The 27157-nt window shown below is 45.1% G+C and overlaps 1 protein-coding gene across 1 annotated transcript; it reads right to left on the bottom strand.

Moving 5' to 3' along the window:
* Nucleotides 1-2369: 2369 nt before the first annotated feature.
* vat1 (vesicle amine transport 1) lies at nucleotides 2370-25956 on the bottom strand. Its single transcript, XM_058048158.2, has 6 exons — nucleotides 25329-25956; nucleotides 18170-18377; nucleotides 7820-7990; nucleotides 5852-5941; nucleotides 4542-4783; nucleotides 2370-3152 (listed from the first exon to the last, which is right to left on the bottom strand). The coding sequence occupies exons 1-6, from the start codon at nucleotides 25752-25754 to the stop codon at nucleotides 2865-2867; spliced, it is 1425 nt and encodes a 474-aa protein (XP_057904141.2). The 5' UTR covers nucleotides 25755-25956; the 3' UTR covers nucleotides 2370-2864.
* Between the last annotated feature and the right edge of the window lie 1201 nt (nucleotides 25957-27157).

Genomic DNA, 27157 nt, shown 5'->3' with positions numbered 1-27157 from the left:
CAGAAACGGGACACTCTAAAAACTTCTTAACTAGCATGTTAGCACTCAAATTAGCTAATGGATTTTTTTCCAGGAAGTGCCGTGTCATTTTCGCTTTAGCCGCTAACTCCATTGTAATGCGCGGTACCGCCCCCTACAGGACTGGAGTGGAACGTCTGCTATTTACAAGTTAGCAAAATAACACTTTTGTTTAAAAGAAAATATTAACATAAACACAATAAAAAGGCTTTGTAATAAAACAATGAAACAAGCTAATTGCTAAAACAACAAAGCTAATAGTGGCCTCAGACTTTAGCTGCATGAATCCAGAAGTTTCTTTGCTATCGGAGCAAAATAGCCACACACTTGCTGTGAAACTGTGATCAAGTGCTTAGCGCCACCACGATCCTGTATCACATCCTAGCTGTTTTTTTTTTTAAAAAACAGATTTTAAAACACCTCGTCCAGCTCCTTTTCACTGTGACGTTGTTGTAAACACATGGTCAAGGCGTCATGGCCGACGTTCCAGAGCTGGTAGGGAGCACAGTGAAAAGGGCGGATAGATGTACAGTAAATAGATGTAGCTAGAGAGGGAGGTTGGACTGAGGTAAGCTGTGTGCAAGAAAGGAGGCACAGTGCGGGCCTATAAAAAAAAAAAAAAGCACATATTTGGGATATCGTGAGACTGTAACTCTCGGAATTTGTCTTCAAGAAGGACGGAAAAAGCATCCAAAACCACAATTACAATTATGATTCATATATATATATTTTTTATGCACTGTAAATATTCAAAGCATTGACAAAGAGGAATAATACATGTCAATTTTGGCACACGTGGTTCAGACACACAAAAGACAGCTTAATTCATAAAAAAAAAAGGATCCCATAAACTCTTGACTCTTTAAACCCTTTGATAACCCCCCCCCCCAAAAAAAAAACAAAAAAGAAAATATTAAGTGGTCACATGGCACTCGGGAACAGAAGCACCGTGCACAGGTTCACAAAGGGAGCCCAGCAGATTAGAAACAGAACATCGATAACAAAGAGGCGGATAAGACGCGCTCCCCACGCCCGCGTGACGCTCACACTCCAGCCCATTGAACTTTTTTGGGGGTGGCTAGAGTGTGAGCGCCATGCTCGGTAAGTGCGTTAGGATCAGCGAGCAGAGTGCAAAAACATAAAAAAACACCACTTTGTCCTCCTAGCATAGGCCTCTTATCACACTGGGGGGGGGGGTAATAGGGTAGGGTAGGGGGTCATAGGTGACAAACGACCTGAGGACACACACACACACACACAAATTCACACACAACGGCACGCACAGCACACATGAGGGAGGCCACTCATGCTAACTTTTTTTTTTTAACATTAATTCCACTTGTCACCATCAGGTGGGGGGGGGGCACCGCTCACAGACAGACTTTAGGCGCTGCCATGTGCACTCCAATTCAACAGGTGGCGTGGTAACCCCTAATTTAGCGGGAAAAGGCACAAAAACAAGAATAGCCAAGGGAAATATGCATGATAATAATCATGGACTCATGGAACTATTTTGCTTGAAAATAGGGGCACAGAACATTCAAGAAAAAATATACTTCAAAATGTGATTAATTGATAGATTAATCCCCATATGAAGCTAAGAAATGGCCTTGTAATACTGATTTTACACATTTTTGCTCCCCATAGTGTGAAAACTAAAGTTTCAATAATACATACTCTGATGCATGGAGACAATATACCTGGCAGCCACTAGGGGGAGCCGTGCACTATTATTTTAACCTCAATTGTCCATGCTAAGAGTGGATTTAAAATGACGGGAATGTGCACATTTTCTCAGGGTCATCTCCGAGAACTCATTGTAATACTTGAAGGGATGGGGCGGGGACAGGGGCCGGGGTGGGCGCAAGAGCGGGTGTCTGTGTGTGTGTGTGTGTGTGTGGGGGGGGGGTATTTAGCAGGAAGAGGCTGAAACACAGTGCCATCTCTTGACGAGCCTTGACGCCTGTTGCTATGCCGACCGCAGAGAGGCAACTAGAAAGGGAGGAAGAAGTGGGGGGTGGATGGGAGGCAAAGCAAGGGCGCGCCAGCTTGGACTGAATCCTCCTCTCCCGGGGTCAGGGTGACGGACAGGCCCCCGGTTCGGTTGAAAAGGAGCGCCGGGAAGGAGGCCGTGCGGGTCGCCGCGTTGCTTATGGATGTCGCTGATCACAGGGCTTCTTTCAGCTCGGGGGGGGGGGGGTAGCCCTCACCCACCCCCGTCCCTCGCTCTCCCCCATTTGAACACAGATAGATCTTTATGAGCACACCATTATTAACTCCATCATGGAGCTCGTCTAATTAGGCTAATCTTGATAACGGGTGATGCTAGTCAGGCAAGCAACTCTGGGGGGGGGGGGGCGCCAATCACAGGGCTCTCTGACTCATCTCAAGGAGACATGACCGAGTACTGGACCCTGGGGGGGGTGGCGACATGCGTGGGTGTGGTTTAGCCTTTTGTCTGTCTGTCTGTGGGCGGTGCCGACGGTATGGAGAGAGATGGAGAGGGCGGGGCTTACGGGAGCAGGTGGATGTCAGAGCAGAAGGATTTAGCAAAGATGGAAGGGGTGGCGGTGGTGGTCAGAAATATGCCCCCCCCCGCCCCCCCAACACCCTCAGGCCTGGATTCCACCCACCACTTCACCGTTATATTTTTCTTTGAAAGGATGAAGACTGCGTGTGGGCGGAGCCAGGCATGACTCATTGCTGCCATAAGGGCGGGGCTAAAGAATGGAAACGTACGTGTGGCGTGATCATTATGTAAAACTTCCCGCCAAACCCTCCTCCTCATCATCATCATCATCATCATCAACCCCCCCCTCCCCGATCCCCTGGACGCAAACTCCTCCTCACTTCTCCTCCTTCTTAGGCTCCTCCTTCTTCTCCTCCTCCTTTTTGGGCTCATCTTTCTTGGCCTCCTCCTTTTTGGCCTCCTCCTTCTTCTTGTCGTCCTTCTTCTCCTCCTTCTTTCCATCGTCCTTCTTCTTGTCGTCCTTCTTTTTGTCGTCTTTCTTCTTGTCCTCCTTCTTGGTCGGCGCCGGCTCCTCCTTCTTCTCCTCCTCAGGCATGGGCTCCGTGGTGAGGAGCACCTTGCCGATGTTGTTGCGCTCCTGCATCTTCCTCATGGCGTCGCCCACCTGCAGCAGAGAAAGAGAGGAAAGGATTGGAATGTTTTCATGAGTATAATCATGCAGGTCCATGAATAGCAACCTGCGGGCTACAAATGGCCCCTGTGCCGGACTTTGACACCCCTGGAACTGAAATGATGTGTAGAAATAGAAACAAAGAGAAGAAAAATATGTATGCAATCTTGTGATTTTAACATCGAATTAACCTAAAAAAAATTCCTTCAACACGGATTCTTCTGCCCGCGTCCACTTGTTGCACTCGTTTGTCGGCAGCAGCGATGCCCGCCTCCTTCCTCCTCATCCTCTTTTCAGTCATTGGCGTACGTGAGGCGGGCGGTCCACCTATCGACCGGTGCCACGGCAACGAGGGCCATCTCCTAGCAACCTAAACCTCGGCTGAAACGTGGCCCTGAAGTGACTTCCACGCACGGGAGCGAATAAGGAGGGGTGGAGAGGGGTGTGTGTGTGTGTGGGAGGGGGGTGCGAGCAACCGGTGTCCTTCAGAAAGTGAACAAGATGGAGGGGGTGAATTAAGAACCCCTTGTGGATGTGAATGAAAAGTCAGTGGGGAGCTACTATAGCACTCTTTGATCCACGCTGGACGCAACATTAGGTACAGATAGCCGTTAGTTATCCTATTATTCATACGCTGTTATTGATTATCGGAGCAAACAAAGGAAAGATGATGAAAGGGTTCAGGGCGTGTCTTCTTGTCGTCTATCAACCGTCAATCTTTTTTTTAATTCTCTATTCACATCGCTTTCATCCCCGTCTCCTCTGTTCTTCTTCCTCGTTGCTGGAGACAGCTCCAGCACCAGGGACCCCACCCAAAGACAAACGCACACACTGACTACAGGGTGTCGCCATAGCAACAAGCTGAGCAGGGAGAGAATAGAAAGCGAGGGAGAGGCTAACAACCTGGTGTCTGACAGATGGAGAGGCAGACAAATGTCAGAGAAGAAGAAGACACAGCGGGGCGTCATCTCGGCTCCCGGCCCCGACCCCGCCATCCAAATATCCCGGCCGGCGTCGTCTTTGACGAGTGTCACAATCTCAGGCTTGTTTTCTCACACTCGCCATTCATATCTTTTCTGGCAGCGTTCTCTCTTCGCCAACAGTCTGACTCTGTCTGGCCGGGCGACACATTGGCCGCTTTCTGTGTCCCGCGTCCGACACGTGCGCCGCCCCTGGACCCCCATCGCCGGGTTTCCATCACGCATGGGTGCCATCCCGCTTCTGGCGCTATTTCTCAAAGAACTCCCAAGAGCACGAGCCTTAATGGCGATCTATTTGGTGAGAATCCACCACAACACACAACAATTGTCCAGGGTCGATTCCACTGGGGTCGCCCACCCACAAATGGCATCACAGCTCACCGCCCCACATTTGACCACTCACCTGCTCGAGGTGCCAGGTGGAGTCGATGTGCGGCTTGACCTTGCCCTGCTTGTAGAGGTCCAGGATGGTGTTCATGGTCTGGCTGATTATCTCCGTCTCCCCTTCAAGGTATCCCAGGTGGAAGCCGCACACGGACTTGTTGCCTTGAACCAGGTTGAGCGAGTGGATGGAGAACTGGTGGTACCAGTTTTTAGCCACGGCTAGCAGGTTCTTCTTCTGGCCCGCCAGCATGTTAGCGGCACCTGGAGAGAGGAGGATGTTTTATTTTGAGTGTGCGGCTCCGGGTGGAAAAAGCTCTTTGTTTTTGTCTCCATTTTTGCGGAAAAAGATTTCATCACGTCAAGTCTGGTGTTCCTTTGGTATTCCCACATCGTCACCTAGTGTACACTCGGGGATTAAACCACATTAGACCACAAACATGCAGCCTGCTACATTCTGGCATTCCTGGCGTACACAGAATGTGCTCCATTGTTTGGCCCTGCATAATTCCGATAAGATGGAAGAAGCGAGGGAACGGGAATAAAGGCTTCCAGGGGTGACTGGGTGAGAGGGGATGAATGGGTGAGGATGTGGGAGGCGGCATGCAGGGTAACGGATCTTTGGGCAACGAGGCCTGTTCTCCCTGCATGCCGACCCCGCCCACTCTTGCAAGCATCGCCACCGAGACGGAGAGAAAGCCTTCCCACGGATTACACACACACACACACACATCAAAGACAGCGGACATGAAGGGGTTGCAGTGGCAAACAGGAAGTTGCTTTTTTTTGTGAGGAAAGTCGTCACTATTACTTCATGTATTGTTTTTAATTGGCTGGGGTTGAAAATGATCCATAAATCATCATGTCAGGCGACGGAGAGCGTCAGCCAAACTTGGCCAAGGATCACGGTGACCTGGGCAACCATTTTGGTTTGTGTGCCAGAAATGAATCATTTCTAGTATCGGGACCCTGACATTTTAAATTCAACTGTAACAGCATTTTAAAATCTAACTTAAATGTTAGTATATTAAAATAAAATCACAGGATATTATACGTATTAAAAATATTTTTTTGGCTTTATTTAAAAAAAAAAAAATGCAAATGCTGTCCAAGATCTGGCCCAGGGTCCTTTTACAGACCTGGGCTTTTTATATATTGAGCATGCCATTATATCTTCTGAACGCACGATTGACCCCTAAATGTCTCGCTAAGGTGAATAATCTGTAGTAGGGTGTCTAATCCAAATAAACGTGTCCCAATAATTTAGTTTCTGAGTATATTATCCTTAATCCAGTTTACAGTACAGCATAACACTTATAGGTTAGTACTGACCGTAGGTGATGAGTTTTCCCATTGGTTTCAGCAGGTTGTAGCCTTTGTGGGTGTCTGATCCTCCAAGAGGGTCCAGTACGATGTCCAGACCTGTAGCAGGACACATGGATGGTTTGAAGATGGTAAGATATGATGATAAACTGGCAAAACTTGTATGAATTAGAGGCACACAGGTCATAAAATTGATCCCATTGAAACAAATCAATTCAATTTAAAAGCCAGAGCGGCGGCACTGAGCTAATATTTTAGCCACAAAGACAGGAAGTAACGGAAAGGAACCACACAGGAAATGGAAAACAAGGTATACTGTAAGCCACACAGGCGGTTGGCGTCATGTAGACAAAGTAATATCCCATCCTCGGAGGACATGATGACAAAAGCACTGATGGTTAATGAATGCGAGTTACATATGTCCGGAGGGGATGCCTCAAATTGGGCTTCTTCGCTCTGTTACCCTGCCTTTCTATTGATTGGTGGGACATTCCCAGCAGGTCTCCGCCCGGACCGTTGGCGCAAACGAATGTTCACAGGGTGGCCTCTGACAGGTAGCGAGCCGCGGGGGAAGGGGTTCGGGCATTGATCCGTGAGTCTAATTAGAGACTTTCTGTCCAAAATGTCACTTCTCCTTGTCTTCCTATCCGTCTTCGCTGTGTCCCCGTCCCGCTTCACGCCACACTGGACAAAGGCTCACACAATCACAGGTCACTTTATTAGGTACAGAGGAGCGACGCAAACATCATACCCTTAAGGTTGTATTGTTTGCATGCTAGTACAATAAGGCAAGAATGCTTCATTCATTCATTCATTTTCTACCGCTTTTCCTCACGAGGGTCGCAGGGGGTGCTGGAGCCTACCCCAGCTGTCTTCGGGCAAGAGGCGGGGTACACCCCGGACTAGTAAGGTTAATTATAAAATATTAAATTAATTAACTTTAACTATGAGGGCGTCAAAAATGTTTATGACCTCCTAAATATGGCTTTTAACACTATTAGAGCCCTCTAGACATGAAATAACACCCCTATAGTCACCTTTAGACTTTCGTTCACTCACTTTGTACCGCTTATCCTCACAAGGGTCACAGGGGGATGGAGCCTATCCCAGCTGTCTTTGGGCAAGAGGCGGGGTACACCCTGGACTGGTGGCCAGCCAATCACAACGCACATATAGACAAACAACCATTCACACTCACATTCATACCTATGGACAATTTGGAGTCGCTAATTAACCTAGCATGTTTTTGGAATGTGGGAGGAAACCGGAGTACCCGGAGAAAACCCATGCATGCACGGACATTGAACTCTGATCTCCTCGCTGTGAGGCCTGCGCACTAACCACCCTTACGCCGTGCAGTGCAATGTAGGATTCCTTATTTATAAATGGAATATTTTACTAGTTAGCGCGTCGAAAATGTGTTTACGACCTCCTAAATATGGCTTTTAACATGATTAGAGCCCTCTAGACATGAAATAACACCCCTATAGTCACCTTTAGACTTTTAATCATTCGTTTTCTACCGCTTATCCTCACAAGGGTCACAGGAGTTGCTTGAGCCTATCCCAGCTGTCTTCCGGCAAGAGGCGGGGTACACCCTGGACTGGTGGCCAGCCAATGACAGGTCACATATAGACAAACAACCATTCACACTCACATTCATACCTATGGACAATTTGGAGTTGCATATTATCCTAGCATGTTTTTGGAATGTGGGAGGAAACCGGAGTACCCGGAGAAAACCCACGCATGGACGGGGAGAACATGCAAACTCCACACAGAGGGTGGAATTGAACCCTGGTCTCCTAACTGTGAGGTCTGCGCGCAAACCACTCGACTGCCGTGCCGCCCGGCAAGAATGCTTATAATGCAAAATCTGACATTTCGCAACGTTTGTGTTAACCATTTCACTGCCTCGTTGTTATCAGAGCGTACACTTCCGATGGCATAAACATGAGGTGACATTGTACTTCTCACCTTTGGGGCTGATCTTGCGGACTTCCTCCACGTAGTCCTTGGTGCGGTAGTCGATGGGATGCGTGACGCCGGCCTGGCCGATGGTTTCGTGCTTGGCGGCCGACGCCGTCCCGAACACGGTGACGTCCTTCACCGTCTTGCACAGCTGTGTAGCCGCAGTGCCCACACCGCCTTTTTGTAAAGAAAAAAAATGTTATACTTGTGTTATCGTGAAGATTGTTTTGCAACACAATCACATTAGCAAACCTCCCACTCCACACAATAAGAGCGGCCACCGGAGCTTTGTCTTTTTTTTAATCTGGCTTATTCCAGGAATCCCACACCAGATGTAAAAAACACAGCTGAGGTGTCTCTTTTTTTCCAGTCAGACTGAAAAACAAAAATGTGCCCCACTGGCAACATTTGAAGAAGATGCCTATCAGTGTTTGCGCTGGCTCTGTTTGAAAGTGCACGGCTGCGTCCCGTGTTTGCGGAGGCTGCCTCGGCAAGAGGTAATAGCTTACTGATAAGCGGGGGCTCCTTTCAAAAGGGAGGCTGACCGACTGACTGACTGGAGGACTTGAAGTGAAAGACACCCATAAAGGTCATTCATGCCTGACCCAGTCAAGAGCGCGCACGTCTTATCTGATAGCTTTTAAATAGCAGACATTTTTTATAGCCCCGCTGCTGGTCAGCAAAGACGAAAAGGGGAGGATATCATCATTTTATTGTTAGCATGTATTGTTAGCATCGGGATTGGATGGGACCGATGTATTTGTTCCACTTTACACTTACACTGCAAGTCCAATTTACACCACTGACACATCATGCTATAAACTGCTTTTTCTGTGTATTTGCAGTATTTTTACTGTACCTTCCAAAGGATTATGCTAGAATATTTGGCTATTATACAGATTATTGCTACTGCACCATTCAAATTAAAGAAAATTTTTTTTTTAACACAATTAAAAGGCGACAAAAGGGTGTGTCCCTTTAAATCTGGTGTAAAAATAACACGCATTTCAGAAAAAGAACATCATAGCAACGGTAAAATATGGTGGTAGTAGTGTGATGGTCTGAAATCAGGCTCACTTGGTCCATTCTAATGAGAACAAGTGAGACATTTCCATCACGTGCCTGCACTAGGTCCTCATATAAAAACCAGCGGTGACAAAAGCTTTTATTTACCCGCATATGAGAGCCAAAAATGATGCATTCTGGGAGAGCCGCTGCTCTCAAAGCTGGCGGTTGAGAGCGTCACTCACACCCGCGCCACTCTACTACTCCGTGGTTAGGAAGCCAAAAATAAAAATTGGCGTTGCCAGGGAAACCTGTGCCAAATTGCCGGCAAAGTGTGAGCAAAAGTTTGGAGACGCTTTCCCATTGAATAGCATTAAGAAGTGTCTCCAAACTTTTGACTGGCGTTTGCAATTATCATGAATATTTCTGATGTGCTTAGATGTTGAACCAGGACTATGGTGCACATCACGTGAGACTTACACAAATCTCGTGAGACTTCAGCTTATCTCTTGACACTTAAGCTAAAAGATGAATTTTGGGCATTTAGTTTGCCTTATAAAGATCCCAAAAATGGAAAATAAACCAATCTTTTCTGAATTGTTCTGCATTAATATCGTTCAAAAACAAGCGCTCCAAACTGCAGGAAACCAAACGTGACCTTCTGTGCGGACTTTAAATCACATGGCGGCCGACAGCTGAACAAAACAAGTGCCTGTCGCCCGATCTGATAAGTTTGTGTGGTGGCGCGTAAACACCAGCTTCCAGTAGATTGGACGGTGGGTTGGTAAAAAAAAAAAAAAGGTACCTGACCCCATCCCTCGCCCCCACACCACTAACTCACCCCCAATCCTCTTGGGAAGAAAACTCCTGATGGTGAGTCACAAGACCCGGAAAGCTTGCCAGGAACGCCGGGAACCTCCTGGTTGCACTTTTACCTCACTTCACCGTCACTCGGAGATCACAGAGTCGGCCGCTAATCTTTGCAAGTATGCAGCAACTGGCTAACTTGAACGCCTCATTTGCTCACTTTTTCTACCGAGCCAACAATCATCTCGCATTCATTCCTGAGGACAACATCCATTCCTGAAGACAATAGCAAACGACAGCCTAAGCAAATTCCTGCTGCTAATCTCATTCGCTCTCTTCAAATCAAATCCAATTGTTTACATGTGTTGTTGTTGTCCCCCCCGACCCCCCAGTCCGTCCGTCCCCACACACAAAAAACATCCTATTTATTTTGTTTTTCTCTCCTCACAACAGCGGCCTTTTGTCTCCCCCCGGATCCTTACATACCTTCCATCAAATGAGGAATTTGGGACAAAAACAGGCAGGAATCCGTCCTGACACAACCACAGTGTCATTGGTTCCCGCCAAGAGACAACAAGGGGGACGCTCTTAAGTGCTGGTCAAATTAATAGGGACAACATGACACCTCTGCCTCATCTTGGTTAAAACTACAATGGGCTTCTTTATATTTGATGGCGGGCCACAAACAGCAGATGGCGCTGTGGTGAAACAAAACTTGCCAGAGTAGAGCCAAACAGTGATGTTTGTATCTGACTGACGGACTAACCGACAGATAAAAAAATAAAATTAATCAAGAATAATTTGTAATAATATTTACCCTTAAAAATATTTTTTTTATTTTTTTTTTTACAATGTTTTAATATAGTAAAAAAATATATATATATATTTTAACTTAATTTAAATGCCTTGTTGTCATATGGCTATGGTCCATCCTATATTCCAAATTTTGACTTTACTGTCCAATTACTTCACATTATTATTATTATTATTATGACTATACATTTATATATGTCAGGCTGGTGCTTGGTAGGTGATTTAGATCCCATAAATTCTGCCTAGCAACAGCATGCAAGGGTGTCCAAAGTGCGGCCTGTGGCTGTTTTTTATATTCTAATAATACAATTTTAAATTATGGTGAAAAGGATTAATTAATTACAATTAAAATATGAGTATTGAAAAATAGAGACATTTTCTACAGTCGTCATTTATGATAAACAATCCTCAAAAACCTGCAATTTTCAGAAAATCTGGTTGCCAAAAAGTTCTAATATTAAACAATAAAGTCAAAATATTATGGCAATAAAGTGATAACATAAAGAACATGTAAATGTTGAAATATTTCTAAAATAAAAAAACTAAAAAAAAGAAAAATTCATATTAAAGTTCATATTAATATGCTTCATCGTCTATACCATAAAGCCAGGATGCGGGCTGTTTTTTCTGTTTTTTCTTTACATATATATCACTTCTTACTTCTTACTATCTATATATCTACGTGAGGCGTAGAAAAAGTCAACTTTCAAAGTGGGCCGTCCATCCTTTGATTTTTCAGTTTGAACAAAATGCTTTGGGGGAGGTGTCTGCATTTATTTCCAGTTTTCCTGAAGGAAACTTCCCAACCTGTCATTTGCTTGCGGCGGCCGACAAAAGAATGGAAACACAAATCGACGCCAAACAACAACAACAAGAAGAGGGGGAAAAAAAAAACCCAACGTGGGCAGCGTTACGACATCAGCAACGCCTTTAATTCCTGCTCTTCTTCTCCTCCTTCTTCTTCTTCTCCAGTGCAGCTCCGATGATATTCAAGCTAGTTTGTAAGCGTGCGCTCTTTGGGCAGCTATTACTCGGCATTATGTAATCGTGGTATTTTTTTGTGGGCAGGCTCGGAGAGCAAATGAACGCTTTCTCTCTCTTTGAATTTCTCACCAGCAGGCAGCGCGGAGGAGGCCAGTTTTAGCGTGCTACATTTCCCGAGGAGGGAATGTCACAGCGTTAATTCGTACTATGATGTTGGTAAAACAGCACCACTATTTACGGAGGCCGGATTAAGCCCATCCTCTTTTTTTCCTCACGTTGCTTCCTGTCACTGAGTCCCACCTTTTAGCAAAGATGCTAATATTCTTTTTGGTGTGTTTGGTATTTAGCAGAATTATGCAAAACCATGTGATCAAATTCCATAAAAGCTGGTGGACAATTTCGGGTAAAGTGGCGAATAATGTGGATAAAGTGTTTTTTTTTTATCTGTACTTTTTCCCATTTGAGTTTCCCTGGAATGGAAGTGTTTATGGAAGTTTATTATTATTTATATTTATTCCCCATTTTTGTAGTTCTCTGATTTTTGTGGTTTAAAAAAACCTACAATTTTCTGTCATGCCCCAAGCGACAGACATTTTTTTTCTCAGGCACATTAGCCTTGGGGAACCGTGACCTTTTTAATAATAAATGGTCAAAATAGATCATTTATATGTTGCACTCCTCCTTATATATAGAGTACAGGATGTTGTCATTTACTGTTTAGCAGTCAACAAAATGGCGCTCAATGGTCTTGTCCCCCGTTGCCCTCTCCATAGAAAAAAAAAAAAAAGTCTTGATTGTCTTGGTAAGCCCAGCTAATTCGCTGTGACCACCGAGCGGGAGTCACTCGGGCCGTTGAACCGTCAACGGCAGCGCTCCGCGGGTCTGGCATGGCCGCCGGCGCATCAGCTGCACTGGTAAGCGAAGGGGAAACCAGGGCGACCTCCAACCTAACGCTCCCATCGTTCCTGCAGCCTTTACCCAACCTAACCCCCCCACTAACCCGCTTTTTAACCACACCGCATACACACGGGCAGGTGTGTGTGGTGTGTGTTAACAAGACACCTGTGTGTGTGTGTGTGTGTGTGAAGTTTGAGCTTTGTGACAAGTGGTAGTAAAACTAATGCAATAAAAATATGATTATATAAGCATAATATAAGCATTTGAATACATTGCAATCAGTTCCAACATTAATACGTGTCCCTTGAGCTTGTTTAGGAGCACCAAACGCGAGGCAAATCTAGCATCTCACTTTTTTGCTCCACTTTTGAGAGAAGAGCCGCTCAAATGTTTTTCATGATGTCACCAAGGAAAAAACCTCCTTCCTCATGGACATGATGGCGTCTTTGACCTGCCTCTAGCAAGACGAGCCCGCCTTGTGTATACGCCCAGCACAGGGGTGAAAAGGATTTTTAAAAAGTTGTCTTTGTGTTATTGGTCATTTTTAGTATTATTTTTTTGTTTATTTTTATTTCTACAATGTGAAAATAGGCCAATAAAAAACAAGCTGCGGGTCGCAAATGGCCCCTGCGCCGCACTTTAGACATCCCTGACTGAGACGTTAGCATGATTAAATTAAATGTACACAATAAAATCCACTAGATGTTCCATCTCAGACACTCCAGCATGGAAGTTGTTGTAGCTAGACTAGACGGGAGGCTGAAGGTCTTGGACAGCGCCAGAAGCGGACTGCTTTACGAGTTTTACGGCGGATTGATAACATGTGCTAATGTCAACACGGTGTTTGTCTCTTACGGGGCGGCCTGACACCAAACAAAGTAGCGTACGTCATCAATGGAGACAGCAGGAATGTGAAGTGCGGGTGTGGCGGCGTAGTCGCCTCTCAAACGCCAATCCCGGTTCAGGAAAGGGTCAGGGAGGAAAGCCTGGTCATGGCGGACGACCCTCCCTCCGCAAGATGCATCCAAATGTCACCGGACCTGACCGCGCCCGGAGCCCCGAGAGAAAGAGGGTGACACAAGAGGGGAAGCGTGTGCACGTTTCGCCGCGGACTGGAGCGCCGGGGGAACTGGAGGAGGATGCAGATGTGCGCTACGGCGGGGAAGAGAGGCATGATGGGAGGAAATACAACAAGCTATTGTTTGTCAAATAACGAGGACAGGACAGGAGCCACGAGAGAGGTAGCTGAGGACTGTTTACCAAAAGACGCTACACTCAGGATGGACCGGCTTCAGCTTTTAAAGGGTCATGTGACCTCCTGGGCACATTACAGCCAATTCCTGCCTTGTTTGCTCGTTTGGGCCGAGAAGCAAAATAACACGGCTGCTGCTAGGATTTGAACATCATCCAAGAGCTCCAAACATTGCATTTTTGGAACAACTTTTTGGAATAATAATATAAAATATTGTAAATATTTGAAGAGGTGCTCCCTCCGCTCTGCTGCCTTGTTTGTATTAAAGTGAGCTCGTATTTAGCGGCTAATCGTTGTTTAGCAGATGGCGGCTGTAAACGTAACCTTTTTTTGTCAAACATTTCTAAATATTCATGGCGAGAAGTTTAACTTAGTCAGAAAACTAAGGACCAGGGGTGCCGGACTTCTCCCGACATTATTTTTGTTATATGCTGCTGTTTTTATTAAAAAAATAGTCAAAAAGATCCTACATGTCTCATGTAGGTAGTGGTAGTCAAAGATCTTCTATATGACAGGAGTGTGCTGCTGTCTTCTGCAAAAATGGTGGTCAAAGAGCTTCTATGAGGGGAGGCCTCTGCAGTTTTTAAGCTCCTACCGCAAGAACGCTAGTCCAAGATCCCCAATATAGCAAGGGTGCTCTGCTGTTTTTGAGGACCTGCTGCCAAAATGCCAGTCAAAGATCCTCTATATGCCAAAGCGCTCAACTATTTTAAGCACCTATTGCAAAAACGCTAGTCAAAGATCCTCTATACAATAGGCAGTTTTTAAGGATCTGCTGCAAAAATGCTTGTCAAAGATCCTCTATATGACAGCGTGCTGAGCTATTATTATAAATTACTGCAAAATGGTAATCAAAGACAGGAGCGCTGTGCTGTTTTTGGGCATCTTCTGCCAAGACATTAGTCAAAGATTCTCTATATAGCAAGAGCGCTCTGCTGCTTTTAAGAACCAAGAAACGCCAATCAAAAGTACTCTGTACAACATAAGCACGTTTTTAAGGGATGTACTACAAAATGTGGTTTTAATTTTTGTTTTTTAAGGAATCGTCAGCAAAAAGAGTCACTCCCAGGAATCGAACACAATTTTCTTGGTCGATGTGACGTCATTCATGGACTGGATTAGGCCCGCAGGCTGCCAGTTGAGCATCCCCGGTGTAGCTTCTAGTCAGACTTGCTCATTTGGTCACTCTTGCAGTAAACACGCCATAGAAGCTAATAATGCTAATGCTAAAATGCCAACACTCCTTTTTCATTGTTGTGTATGAATTTAGCTTAGCTAATAGAGAGGATGAACATGCTAGGACAGGTGAGCCAGTGCACTAGCAAGATTTTTTTTACTGCGTTTGGAACATTTGTAAATATTTACAACAAGTTATATTGCATGATTGTGTTTGTATGCCTGAGTAAATATGCCGCGTTCAATCTATCAAGTTCCTTTGTGTGTGTTCAGTGTTTATCTTCACGCACGCCTCTCGGAATAGTTGCTCCGATCGTAAATCTCGATTGTGTTTGAGTGTGGTGGCGCTATTTTCGTGGCTGCTGAGGCAACAGAAAAAAAAAAACACAAAAATCATCAATCTCGCCTTTTGTGTCGCCGCCTCCTGATTACTTGTGTCCTGACACCACCTAAGCCGATATGGCAGGAATGCACAGAGGGGGGCGGGGGGCCAGGGGGGGGTTGTGCAGAGGCATGCCTGAGCCCACCGCTGTTGGTTTGGCTGCAAATCGTTGGATGCTGACGTCATGTGACGCAGCCTGTGACGACGTGAAGTGGTGAACTTAAGGACACGCATACAGACGCACTTGTGGCCAGGGACGTAGCTAATTAGCGGCCGTGGCTGCCATAGGAAATATCAGACATTCTTGGACTCGGGACACCAAATGGGAGGATTTGTGGGAGAGGAACCTTTTGAGCGAAGGAAGGTGGTGTTCCACATTGTCATGTGATGCGTTTTTTTTATGGTGTAGAACGTCACTGCCAAAAGATGGTTCTAATATTTAAGACCACAGAGTATATTTATTTACTAACACAAATATACTTAATAGGTGTTGACCATAAATGCTGTCATTCTAAAGAAGAAATTAATGATGAATGAATGAATGATTAAAAAAATGCATCAGGAGGTTGCCTACAGCCACAGCTATTAATGCCAATCTTTTTGACCCGGTGCTAATTGGACTAATTTCATCCGATACTCTCCAAATTTGGTTTACGTATCGTAGGTAGACAGGTGTTTTTAGTGGTGACCTTTGCCTCAAGCAGATCACCTGATCATGTGTAATGAGTTCAAAAATGTAATTGAGACAAACCACATGGAGTCACATGTCAAATGAAACGTCTGGATGAGGACTTTCTGGATCTACATATATTTTGTTACTACACTCGAGTATGTTGAAGTAGTAACCAAAAACATGTTTTTGGTTGGTACGACTGTATACTGTACAACACTAGTAGCTTTAGTAGCTTTCTGCTCTGACTTACAATGCATGCTGTATTCCAGACCACTGCGTGAGGAAATTTCCATGACAGGACCTCTTAAGCGTTTTAATCGAATCCGTCTGACTTTCATCCACCATATTTCAGGGCTACAATCACATATCAATGCAACACAGCAAAGGGTTTCCATTATTGCTCTCCATACCCACGTGGTGGCTGTATTCAATAATCTATATGAAACCCAGGCTTCAATTTCCTCCGTGATATTACAATCATATGAGACATGAGAAGGCAGAAGCACACGCAGGCGTGTAAAAAAAAAAAAAAAAAAAATCTCGCTCTGCTTGGCGGCTCCTGTCACCGTTGATACCTTTAATCTCTCTCATCAGAGAACATCAGGAACAATTTTTGATGGGTGCAGTAGTGAGACATCCCACCGCCTCCGGGAGGATCCCACCAGCGTGTTTGTGTGTTAGAAACTCTTCCAGTACGAGCACTACGTCATCATACTGATTGAATTATGCAAATAAGCGTGGCTATTTGTTGTTGTTGTTGTAAGGCCGACCGCCATCTGCTAGCAATTTGTTTGGTCTTCAAGACAAATAGAAATCTGTGTCGCCGCCATTAAGCCTTTAGTAATTATACAGCCAGTCTTCTACATTACATTTCTTATACTCTTAATTGTGACGCAAGTGTAAAAAGAAGTTACGTACTGTTAATAGTAAAAGATTAAAAGAGTAAAAAAAAAAAGTCTAGCTTAGCTGATGATCTTATGTTCTGGTAATATCCATTGTTTATTGCCATAAAAAGCCAAAGAAAAAGCAAAATTCAAAGCTAATTCAAAGATGATCACTAACCAAAGCTAATGTGATTTTGCGTGATGCCATGATTAAACTATTCTGAAATTTTGGGTTCCAAATTTTCCTCAAGGGCGTTCCGAGTTTCGGGTTCCACGGTGTACAACGCTAACGTATGGCCAGCCGGCGGGCCGACACTGGCCGCCTGCCCTGGGAAACCAATGGCTGTCCCTGCATGAGAAAACCACATTTCCACCATATTGCTCATCTGAAAGCATCTGATCCCACGATGGGTTTCCCAAGGATGTGAGCCATCAGCTGGATGCAAAGATTGTGGATTCCGCCTCCGAGCAAATGTTGGCCATCATTCATCTCACAGGAAAAGATGCTTTGAAAAAAATACGCATGCATTCATTTTAAAATGTTCTAAACCTGGGCAGCGAACACGAATCAGATTCCATTCTGATCGTACACCCACACACAGTCCCAAAAGGCTCTGGATCCTGTTCCTGTTCGGATTCCCTCAGCACGAGAACGGGAATAAGAGCTGCAGACTATCAGACAGCAAAGAAAAAAGAAAAAAAAAAAAAAAAAAGACTAATGCATTTTCCTTCTCTCCAGCTGCCCTGAGTAGTGAAATCAAATGTTCTCATCAGTGCATTACGCCCAAAAACAGGTGCTCTCGCTTCCTATATCCGCTGCTTTCTCTCATCCCTACGCACTCTGAACTTTGACCTCATCATCCAGGTGGCTTCTGGAATTTGCTGCATTAATTATTCATTCATTTTCTACCACGGGGGGGGGGCTGGAGCCTATGTCAGCTGTCTATGAGCGAGAGGCGTGGTACACTCTGGACTGGTGGCCAGCCAATCACAGGGCACATATAGACAAACAACCATTCACACTCACATTCATACCTATGGACAATTTGGAGTCGCCAATTAACCTAGCATGTTTTTCGGTGTACCCGGAGAAAAGCCACGTATGCACGGGGAGAACTCCAAACAGGTGGAATTGAACTCGGGTCTCCTCGCTGTGTGGCCTGCGTGCTAACCACTTGACCGCCATGCAGCATGGATTAAGTATTTGTATCAAAAACAAGGTGATGTTGTGCAGTTGCTGTGACGGAAGCCGTCTGTGTCACCAGCAACCAGCAGAGGGCGCAATGACCTCAGGCCTAACCAGTTTGCTGCCTGAACAGGGTGCAGGAACAAACCAATACAGCGATAGTGATACAAAACCTTAGTAATGTTAGTATAAACTGTTGTGAATATTTAATTGCGTTACTTTGATAATGTACATGAATATTATTTGATTGTTAATACAGTAGCAAGTACTGCATGTGCACTACATTTGTCGTCCTACCTGCAGCGGCGTGGATGAGGACGCTCTGGTTGGGTCGCAGGTTGCCAAAGTCAAACAGCATCATGTAGGCGGTGATGTAGTTGACCGGGAGGGCGGCGGCCTCCTCGAAGCTCATGCCCTCCGGGATGAGGAAGGTGTGCTTGGCCGGCACCGCCACCACTTCCTGCCACAGCCCAAAGCGGCTCAGCACCATCACTTTGTCACCCACCTGAGAAACATCAAAACAAAGAAAAGGCTATGTTTCAGTTCTGCGGTCTTTTTGCTGTTTATTTTTTGGCAGGAGGAGAGTAAAAGCAGTTTATTGGCATCAGGATGGATGCAATGCATCAGGTTTCGGATCAGGCTAATACCAGGCTGCAATGAAACAAAACAGATTTTTGTTGTTGTGGAGCAGCACCGCCCGTACGGGACCATTCGCATCCTCCTGCTGTCGTTTTTTTCCATCACCACAAAAGGGCAGACATGCAAAAATGCAGTCAGCTGCCTAGCCTTGAAGGCTTTACTCTGTGCAAAGAATGAAAACAACAAAAACAGAAAGCTAAACCGGGACTTGTTGTGTCACCTACAGGAAAAATATGACAGCTCTTAACTGGCCGAGGAGGCGTGTCTTTACCGGCGTGAACAGTAAACGTTTTATACTTCCTCTATGAGCGCCGCTAAAGAGGCCCGTCTTGTCATTTATTTAGTCCTTGGACCTTATCAAACAGCCTTGCTGTAAACTTCCCCATAGCGGCGCAGCAGCCACCCAATCAGGAAGGCCCACTGGAGGGACACAGGAAACAGAGACAACCGCGGCCTTATAACTCTCTTCCTGTTTTCTTGCTCCTTTTTTACACAAAAATCCTCACTTTTCTCTTCCCTTCTTTCTCTTTCACTTCCTGACACACAACTTTAGAACATCTTCCTTCCCCTTCTCAAGTACGTCCCATTTTTTCGTCTCGTTACCGTCTTTGATTTCTTAATCCCTGACTGTCTCGCAAAGAAGTGCCCCCCCCCCACCCCCGCCATCTCCTCGTCAAACGGACAGGACAATGGAGCCCCATCTTCTCCCCTGGCTTCTCTCCACTCATCAGCCTGGCCTGCCAGATTCTTCCCCATGGATGAGCAGAAGACAAGCGCTCTCCTCCTGGGAACAAACCCTCTCCACTCGGGCCCCTCTAATGGTCCGGAGGGAGCCATGCGCCTTTCTGTCTATCTGCTTCAATTAGAGACAGCTCCGTCTTTCTTCCTCCTTTTTTTTTTTTTTTGACGCTGTGTCTTTCTGTATGAGGCCTTGCCCCCCCCCCCCCCCGAATCTTTTCTCTTTACAAATGACACTTTCTCCTTCGTGCCTTTGTTAGTCATGCTGACTCCAATAGGGGGGGCATCAAGCTGCAACAATTTACGACAGAAGCGGCGACGGTGTTTACAGGAGATGGACATGACTCACGCAGCCATTTCAGCTCTTCTTCTGTGCCTACGTACAGCATGTGAGGCACACACACACACACACACACACACACACACACATGTACACACACACATACCGAGATATACTGTATATGCATGTGCATGCGTGCATAAGCGCCTCTCACACATTTCTGGGCATCCACGGGGTCAGGAGGCCAGCGGCGGCCAACAAAGACGCTTCCAGTTAACTGCATATGCGGCGACTTAATCAGATGGTGATTCAATTTGGGGGGCGGGGGGGGGGGGGGGGATGCGGGACCTCCAAGTCAGCTGCTTTTGTAGGTTGACGACCTCAGCGGGAAAAATATCGATGAGGACAACGCTTTTTTTTTCCGACAACGCCACAAAAAAAACACCTTTCCCAGTAAACAGAGTAAAAACTTCACATTTTAGCAACATAAGGGTGGGAAAACGTAAAGGAAGAAAGCAAGTTGGAGGAGCGCAAGGGGTCTAACATCCACCAGTGGACAATGGAACAGTGATGCTCACAGTAGATATTCACACCAAGGACACCATTTGGATCTGTACTGGGGGTGCAACCTACTTTAGAAGTACTATAGACGACCTCAAAACTGCCTCTAGGAACACTGCAGTTCATTGATTGGTTAGCAGAAAATGGCCACTTCTGGGGGGGGGGGGGGGGGGGGGGTGTAGAAGACATTCAAAAAACAAATAAGGAACAAGAACCGGGATATAACTTTCCCACTTTTGGACAGATTTAGTAGAGATACTTAATTGTTTTAGGCCACCATTAAATTTACACAAGTACACACAAGTACACTGCAAAACCGCTGCTCAAGCTCTGCAACCATTCTGTCCAGAAGACAGTGATCAATTATATAATAATCATTATTAGATTATTAATTAGCCTATTATTATTACCATCATTATTAGTCTTCTTCTGATTATTACTACTACTACTACTAGTAGTAGTAGGTAGTATTAGCCTGCTTATTGGATTGCTTATTAGCCTGCTTTTGCCCTACTATATGAAATTTGTATTTTTTTGTAATTTTTTTTTAATAAATTGAGATTTTTTGTTAAAATCAAAAAAATTATCTAAATAAATAAAAATAAATAATAATTATTATTATAATAATAAATCAAAATATAAAAAAATAATATAAAAAAATCAAATTATTTCGGGAGGCTTAAGAACATTTAAAAGAGGCAAAAGAGGATTTTTTTTAATTAAAAAAAATTGCATGCTATCTGAATTTGGCAGCTCCACATCCATATCCATTGATTTCAGGTTTAGGGCTGTGCTTAACATTGGCAAAAGTTTATACCACCCTGAGCTGAACTGTATCACATGATAGAAATGCGACCCAAAGTAAATGATTAGCGACTCATGCAAGCGCGTCCTCACGCCGAGGTTTGGAGTCCAGCTGCTGGCCTGCTAAAGTCATCTATACAAGTGTATTACATCAACAACAAAAAAAAACGGGCCCCAAACACCACTCGGACTGATGTATGAGGAGGTGGTGTTGAATTAAAATTCCTCTTTACTTTGGAGACTCTAACAAATGCTGCACTCTCACTCTTTTTGGCTCCTCGTTTGTGGCTTCCTCGCTGCTGCCCGGCTGGCACACACGATGCCGACACATGTATTTATCATCCGATGCATTTACGAGAAAAAAATATCCTGTTGATAGCACTGTTGAGTCGAGTCATCTAGGATGACCTAAGACTGAGGTCTTTTTTGGAATAGTGTGACAGTGAGTAAGCATGGAAGGATGAGGAGGAGGAGGAGAAGTGGGGGGGGGGGTTGTGACACCACGCATCAGCACTTTTTATTCTCCTTTTTTCGCCCCTTCTCTGTCTTTGTGAGTATTGGTCGGAGCTGACCCATATGTTCTCAATTACCTCTGGCTCACATTGTCATTCTGGTATTTCCTCCATCCCTCCCTTTATCTAAATCCTCTCTCTTTCGTCCTCAAGACCCCCGGCCTTGTCAGTTATATCCCTCCTAAAAAGTACACATCCTCCCCAAGTAGCGGCCCCATGAAGATGAAGCATTATCGTCTATGTTTTATTTGCATAATCAAATCAGTCAAGTGCAAAAAGCAGCTTGCTGCACATGAGAAGGGCGGGGTCTGCATTGTTGCATCATGTGACACAGCACCGGACCATCTTTAGTACCCCCAGAACCTTAATTTTTTTTACAACTTAAGGGACATTTCTGCACCTTTTTAGTGCTAGGATTGGGATGTGTTACATTAGGGTGTCCAAAGTGCAGCACGGAGGTTATTTGCGGACAACAGCAGTTTCTTTATTGGTCATTTCCGAGAGTCTACAGTTTAAAACTAATTCAGATGTATAAAAGTGAAAGTGGATCACTTCATAACTTCATAACACCGATGAACGATTTTGGATTATTTCTGGTTGTTATTTTGAGTCGTTAGCATTCGTGTCAGTATTTTTTATACATTTAAAAAACGCTGTTTGGGAAAATGGGCAACATGTCCATGAAGACCACAAAAAAGTATCTGCAGCACTGGTGCTACAATACAATGGGTTCATTGGGTTCATATTTGGTGTCACCGCTGGACTGTACTTTTTTTTTATAATCCTGCCCGGCAACAAAATTGCAACTCTCGCCTTAAGGCTTGATGGAGTTAACCAAGCAAAACAATGGCGGACATGCTTTTCTTGGCATTAACACTACATATATTATTTTGGTACACTTTCTAACGTTTAGCAATGGACAACCATATCAGCGTACGCTTCACACACACATTCCTAACTTATCGAGCGATTGTTCCACTTTGACGCCGCTTCCATGTGTGGCCTCTTCGATTGCCTCCAAGCTGTTTCTTGTTTTCAATTGCATCCTGCCCTCGGGAGAACTCAGCCTCAGATGTCACACAGTCTTTCAAACATGCGGTTAGCTTTGGAAAGTTCTTATCTCGGCCCAAAATCAAAGACAGACCCACTCCAACGAAGTCCTAAATCTCTTTTTTGTTTTCGGGGGTCAGCAGCATTTTGTTCCGGGCCGCCAAAAGATCTCATAGATCTTCATCCATTAGCGAGATTGCCTCTTAATTCTATAAAGCCCCAATGGGGATGCGGGGGTGTGAGACGGTGATGACAGGCGGTGTGTTTTGGGTGTGTTGACCTTTAAATCCAATCTACATGGCTGACAATGTGGAAAGAAGCTATTAGGTACGTTAGAAACCCAAAGGTTGCGGCCCTCCGCCGCATTCGGTTGACTCGTCGCTAACCACAAACCCATTAGTCGCCCATACATCAGTTAGGATTAGCCGACACGTGCGCCACGCCCTGTCAGAGTCTTCTTCACTTAAAACATCAGCAGGGGAGTTAACGAGATATGATGGGAGTAAGTGGACCTTTGGGCCAAGCTTGTGAGTCATCGATGGCTTAACACTAGCATGTTTTCCGTCGATGATGCCGTGTAGTCAAGAGATTTAAACGAATGACTCATCATCAATACCAACATGTCCCCCCTTTAGTCAAAGATCCTCTATACGTCAGGAGCACTAAAGACCAACCGCAACACAAACAACACCAGACAAAGATCATCTACACCGGCAGTCACACTCTGCTGTTTTTCCGCTCCCAAGTTTTGAACTCAACTGACGGGCCGGTCAGAGGTCATTCGTGTCCCAGGCGGTCGCTGAAAGATGAAAACATACGCCAAACACAGACTACAATGTTAAACAGCTAACAAAGCTAATAATACATGCTACATTTAAAGCCTACTTTGGGGTAAAACACCAAAAGGTGGTATTTTTAGCACAAACACATAGCTAACAGGTGCTACATTGAAAGTATAGTTAGCTAACAGGGTTAAACAAACTATGTTTAACGCCATGTTAGCTGCTAGCATGTATTTAAAGACATGTAAAACACCAAAAGGTGGTAGTTTTAGCACAAACACATAGCTAACAGGTGCTACATTGAAAGTATAGTTAGCTAACAGGGTTAACACATACTATGTTTAAGGCCACGTTAGCTTGTAGCATCTATCTAAAGACATGTAAAACACCAAAAGGTGGTAGTTTTAGCACAAACACATAGCTAACAGGTGCTACATTGAAAGTCTAGTTAGCTAACAGTGTTAACACATATTAGGTTTAAGGCCACGTTAGCTTGTAGCATCTATCTAAAGACATGTAAAACAACAAAAGGTGGTCGTTTTAGCACAAACACATAGCTAACAGGTGCTACATTGAAAGTCTAGTTAGCTAACAGGGTTAACACATACTATGTTTAAGGCCATGTTAGCTTGTAGCATCTATCTAAAGACATGTAAAACAACAAAAGGTGATAGTTTTAGCACAAACACATAGCTAACAGGTGCTACATTGAAAGTCTAGTTAGCTAACAGGGTTAACACATACTATGTTTAAGGCCATGTTAGCTGCTAACATATGGCTAAGAGGGAGCTAACACAGTAAAAACATGTTACATACGTTTGTCATGATTACTATTGAACTTACTTGCTCATTGAGGCAGGTTATCCCAATAGAATCGTGGATTGGTGGACATTGAATGCATACAGTAAGCTATAATGACCACTGCACAGGCTAGCCACGCCCGAGTTCTTGTTCATCAGGTAGAAAAAGCCTCTCAAAAATAATAAGGTCAACCAATGTTTTGTGATGGCCCAACATCACAAACTAGTGCACTTGAATGCGGGGATTGGACAGGTTCCAGATGGTAACTATAGCTATATGACCACAAAAGAGGATAATTAAATAAATTCATGTTTTTGCCTTAATTGAGCCAATTTCATGCAGACCACAAGGGCGCGATGGGGGTCTAACATTTCAGTGATTCTGCTGCACCTCGCCCATCTTCAGTGCGCCCTCCACCTCTCCTGGCAACAAAAGGCGGCGGTGTAAAGTCCGCCATCTTAAATAAACTGCGTTTCCTCTCGACAGCCTACAAAATTAAATCTCAACTTGGATTTTCAAGAAGTAACTCGACGCATTCTCGGAAAACGCGTGGCTTTTATGGCTCACAATTATGTTGAATTACATATGTTAGCATCTCAGTTTTATACGCCAATTTTCGTTTGACACAAATGGCGACTATTTTGAAGGAAAGCCGTACACACTTCCGGTTTTGTCCTTGAATTCTACACTCAGCTTGACGTATCTCTTCCACGCCTTTGACAGACGTCGTTGATAAAGAAAAAACAGTCATGCAAACAATATATACCGGCTAAGCGAAATGTGTTGATTTGATTATGAGATTTGCAGAATATGACAACTTTATAGGCTCTAAAAAGTTATGCAAAAGGCAAAGTGACAAAACGATGATCGCGAATGTCGTGGCGTGGGTGGGGACGCCCGCTGCTTGTCTTCATCGTGGGCACCTTGTGTTTATTTCAACACGTTTGACTCAGAATCAAATCAAAGCAAGTCACTGATGCTTGTTTTCTTGCACCGTGGAACAAGTGTCATCTTCTAATGCGGGTCAAAAGTTGACCTTTTCATGCAATAAATGTCCTTTTAAAAGACATATATGTCATTTTTATGTGTGCTATAAAGATATAGCTGCAAAAGGCGATGCATTTGTTCATGAAACAATCAAAGTGCGGTGCACCGAGCAGCCGGACACGCCCATGTCTTTCTCAAGCGTCTCTGAGCAGACACGCACGTCTTTTTTTATTCACTTTATAATTCAAATAAAGTCTTTAGAAACAAGCCAACATGTGTGAGGTGCGTGGATTTGTGCTTACTTTTCTGTCGGTCACTTCCTCCCCGACAGCCTCCACCACCCCGGAACACTCCATGCCGGGGCTGACCGGGGGTGACGGCAGCCGGTCGTAGAGCCCCTGGCGAGCCATCAGGTCGGCGAAGTTGAGCCCGCAGACCTTGACTCGAACCTGGATCTCTCCAGCCTTGAGGGTCGGTTTGCCCTTCTTAACTTGCAGCTTCACTTTGTCGTAGCCGCCGTAGCCGGTGAGCACCAGAGCGCGGTACGTGAACGCCTCTTCCTCGGGTACCTTCTCGGCGGTCTCCGCCGCCGCTGAAGCTGCTGCTGCTGCCTCGCCAGCCGCAGCGGGGGCGGACTCCTGCTCGGTCTTGGGCTCCTCTGTCGGCTTGGAGTCCTGCTTCTGGTCCACGGCGTTTTGCTGCTGGGCAGGTGCGTCTTCTCCAGACATGTTTGCAAGAAGGTTAGACAGTGATTTTCTACAAAAAAAAAGACTTTCTACGAAGAGTGGAGTGGCTTGAGGAGTGATTTTGCAAAGAAAAAGATTTGTGGGTCTTTTCTTTCTGCAGCGGTTCTTGCAAGCACTCAAACCCCGGACAAAGTGGGCTGACTAGTGGCTGTCAACGCCGGGCTCTGACAGTGAGAGTGAGTGGGACGAGACAGAAGCTGGCTGGAAAACACGGAGAGCTGATGAAATAAATCCACGGATTCCTCAGTGTGTGATTGGGTGGATTTGCGTGGCTGTGGGTCGGGCTTTAACGGTGAATCTGTGCTGCCATTGTAAGCAAGCACATGCTTTGCAGAAATGCCACTTAGGACGCATTCTGTTGCACATTGCTGCCATTGCAAGGATTGCAATAGTCAGTTTTGATTGAGCAAAGTGTTGGGTGACTCAGGGGTTTGGACTAGACCACTTGTTCGTGGAGAAATTCAAGACATTTTTGCGGAAATTGCATGCTTGTCACGTCGTGGAAACACACCCGGGAAAGGCCTTTTTCTGTTCCTGGTGCATAGAAAGATGTTTGGATGAGTTTTGTGTGAAAGAAACACTCAAAAATCCTGTAAAAGTAGAGATGTGGTGATGTCAGGGCGCAATATGATTTTTTTTTTCATGGCAAACGTCCCAATATTTTTGTCAATATAGTGCAACTTAAATATCATATTCATTCATTCATTTTCTACCGCTTATCCTCACGAGGGTTGTGTGTGGGGGGGTGCTGGAGCCTATCCCAGCTATCCCAACAACCATTCACACTCACATTCATACCTATGGACAATTTGGAGTCGCTAATTAACCTAGCTTGTTTTTGGATATTGAACTCAGGCCTCCTAGCTGTGAGGCCTGCGCGCTAACCACTCAACTCCGTGCAGTGCCATTCCTTATCTATTAATGGAATATTTTACTATTTAGAGCGTCAAAAATGTGTTTACGACCTCCTAAATATGGCTTTTAACACTATTAGAGCCCTCTAGACATGATATAACACCCCTATAGTCACCTTTAGACTTTCGTTCACTCATTTTCTACTGCTTATCCTCACGAGGGTCACATGGGGTGTTGGAGCCTATCCCAGCTGTCTTCTCTGGCGAGAGGCGGGGTACACCCTGGACTGGTGGCCAGCCAATCACAGGGCATATATAGACAAACAACCATTCACACTCACATTCATACCTATGGACAATTTGGAGTCGCTAATTAACCTAGCATGTTTTTGGAATGTGGGAGGAAACCGGAGTACCCGGAGAAAACCCACACATGCATGGACATTGAACTCAGGTCTCCTCGCTGTGAGGCCTGCGCGCTAACCACTCATCTGCCGTGCAGTGCGATGTAGGATTCCTTATTTATAAATG

The sequence above is a fragment of the Doryrhamphus excisus genome, linkage group LG16 (assembly GCF_037039965.1).
Source record: "Doryrhamphus excisus strain RoL-2023G ecotype Guam linkage group LG16, RoL_Dexc_Guam_v1.1, whole genome shotgun sequence".
Classification (NCBI taxonomy): domain Eukaryota; kingdom Metazoa; phylum Chordata; class Actinopteri; order Syngnathiformes; family Syngnathidae; genus Doryrhamphus; species Doryrhamphus excisus.
This window is presented reverse-complemented; position numbering and strand designations above follow the sequence as displayed.

Excerpts from the sequence above, each read along its gene's own strand:
- vat1 (XM_058048158.2), bottom strand. The coding sequence starts at position 25,754 with ATGTCTGGAGAAGACGCACCTGCCCAGCAGCAAAACGCCGTGGACCAG. Across the intron at positions 4,784-5,851 it reads GGGAAAACTCATCACCTACG|GTGCCGCTAACATGCTGGCG; the intron begins GTCAGTACTAAC and ends TCCTCTCTCCAG. Across the intron at positions 3,153-4,541 it reads CCACCTGGCACCTCGAGCAG|GTGGGCGACGCCATGAGGAA; the intron begins GTGAGTGGTCAA and ends TCTCTGCTGCAG.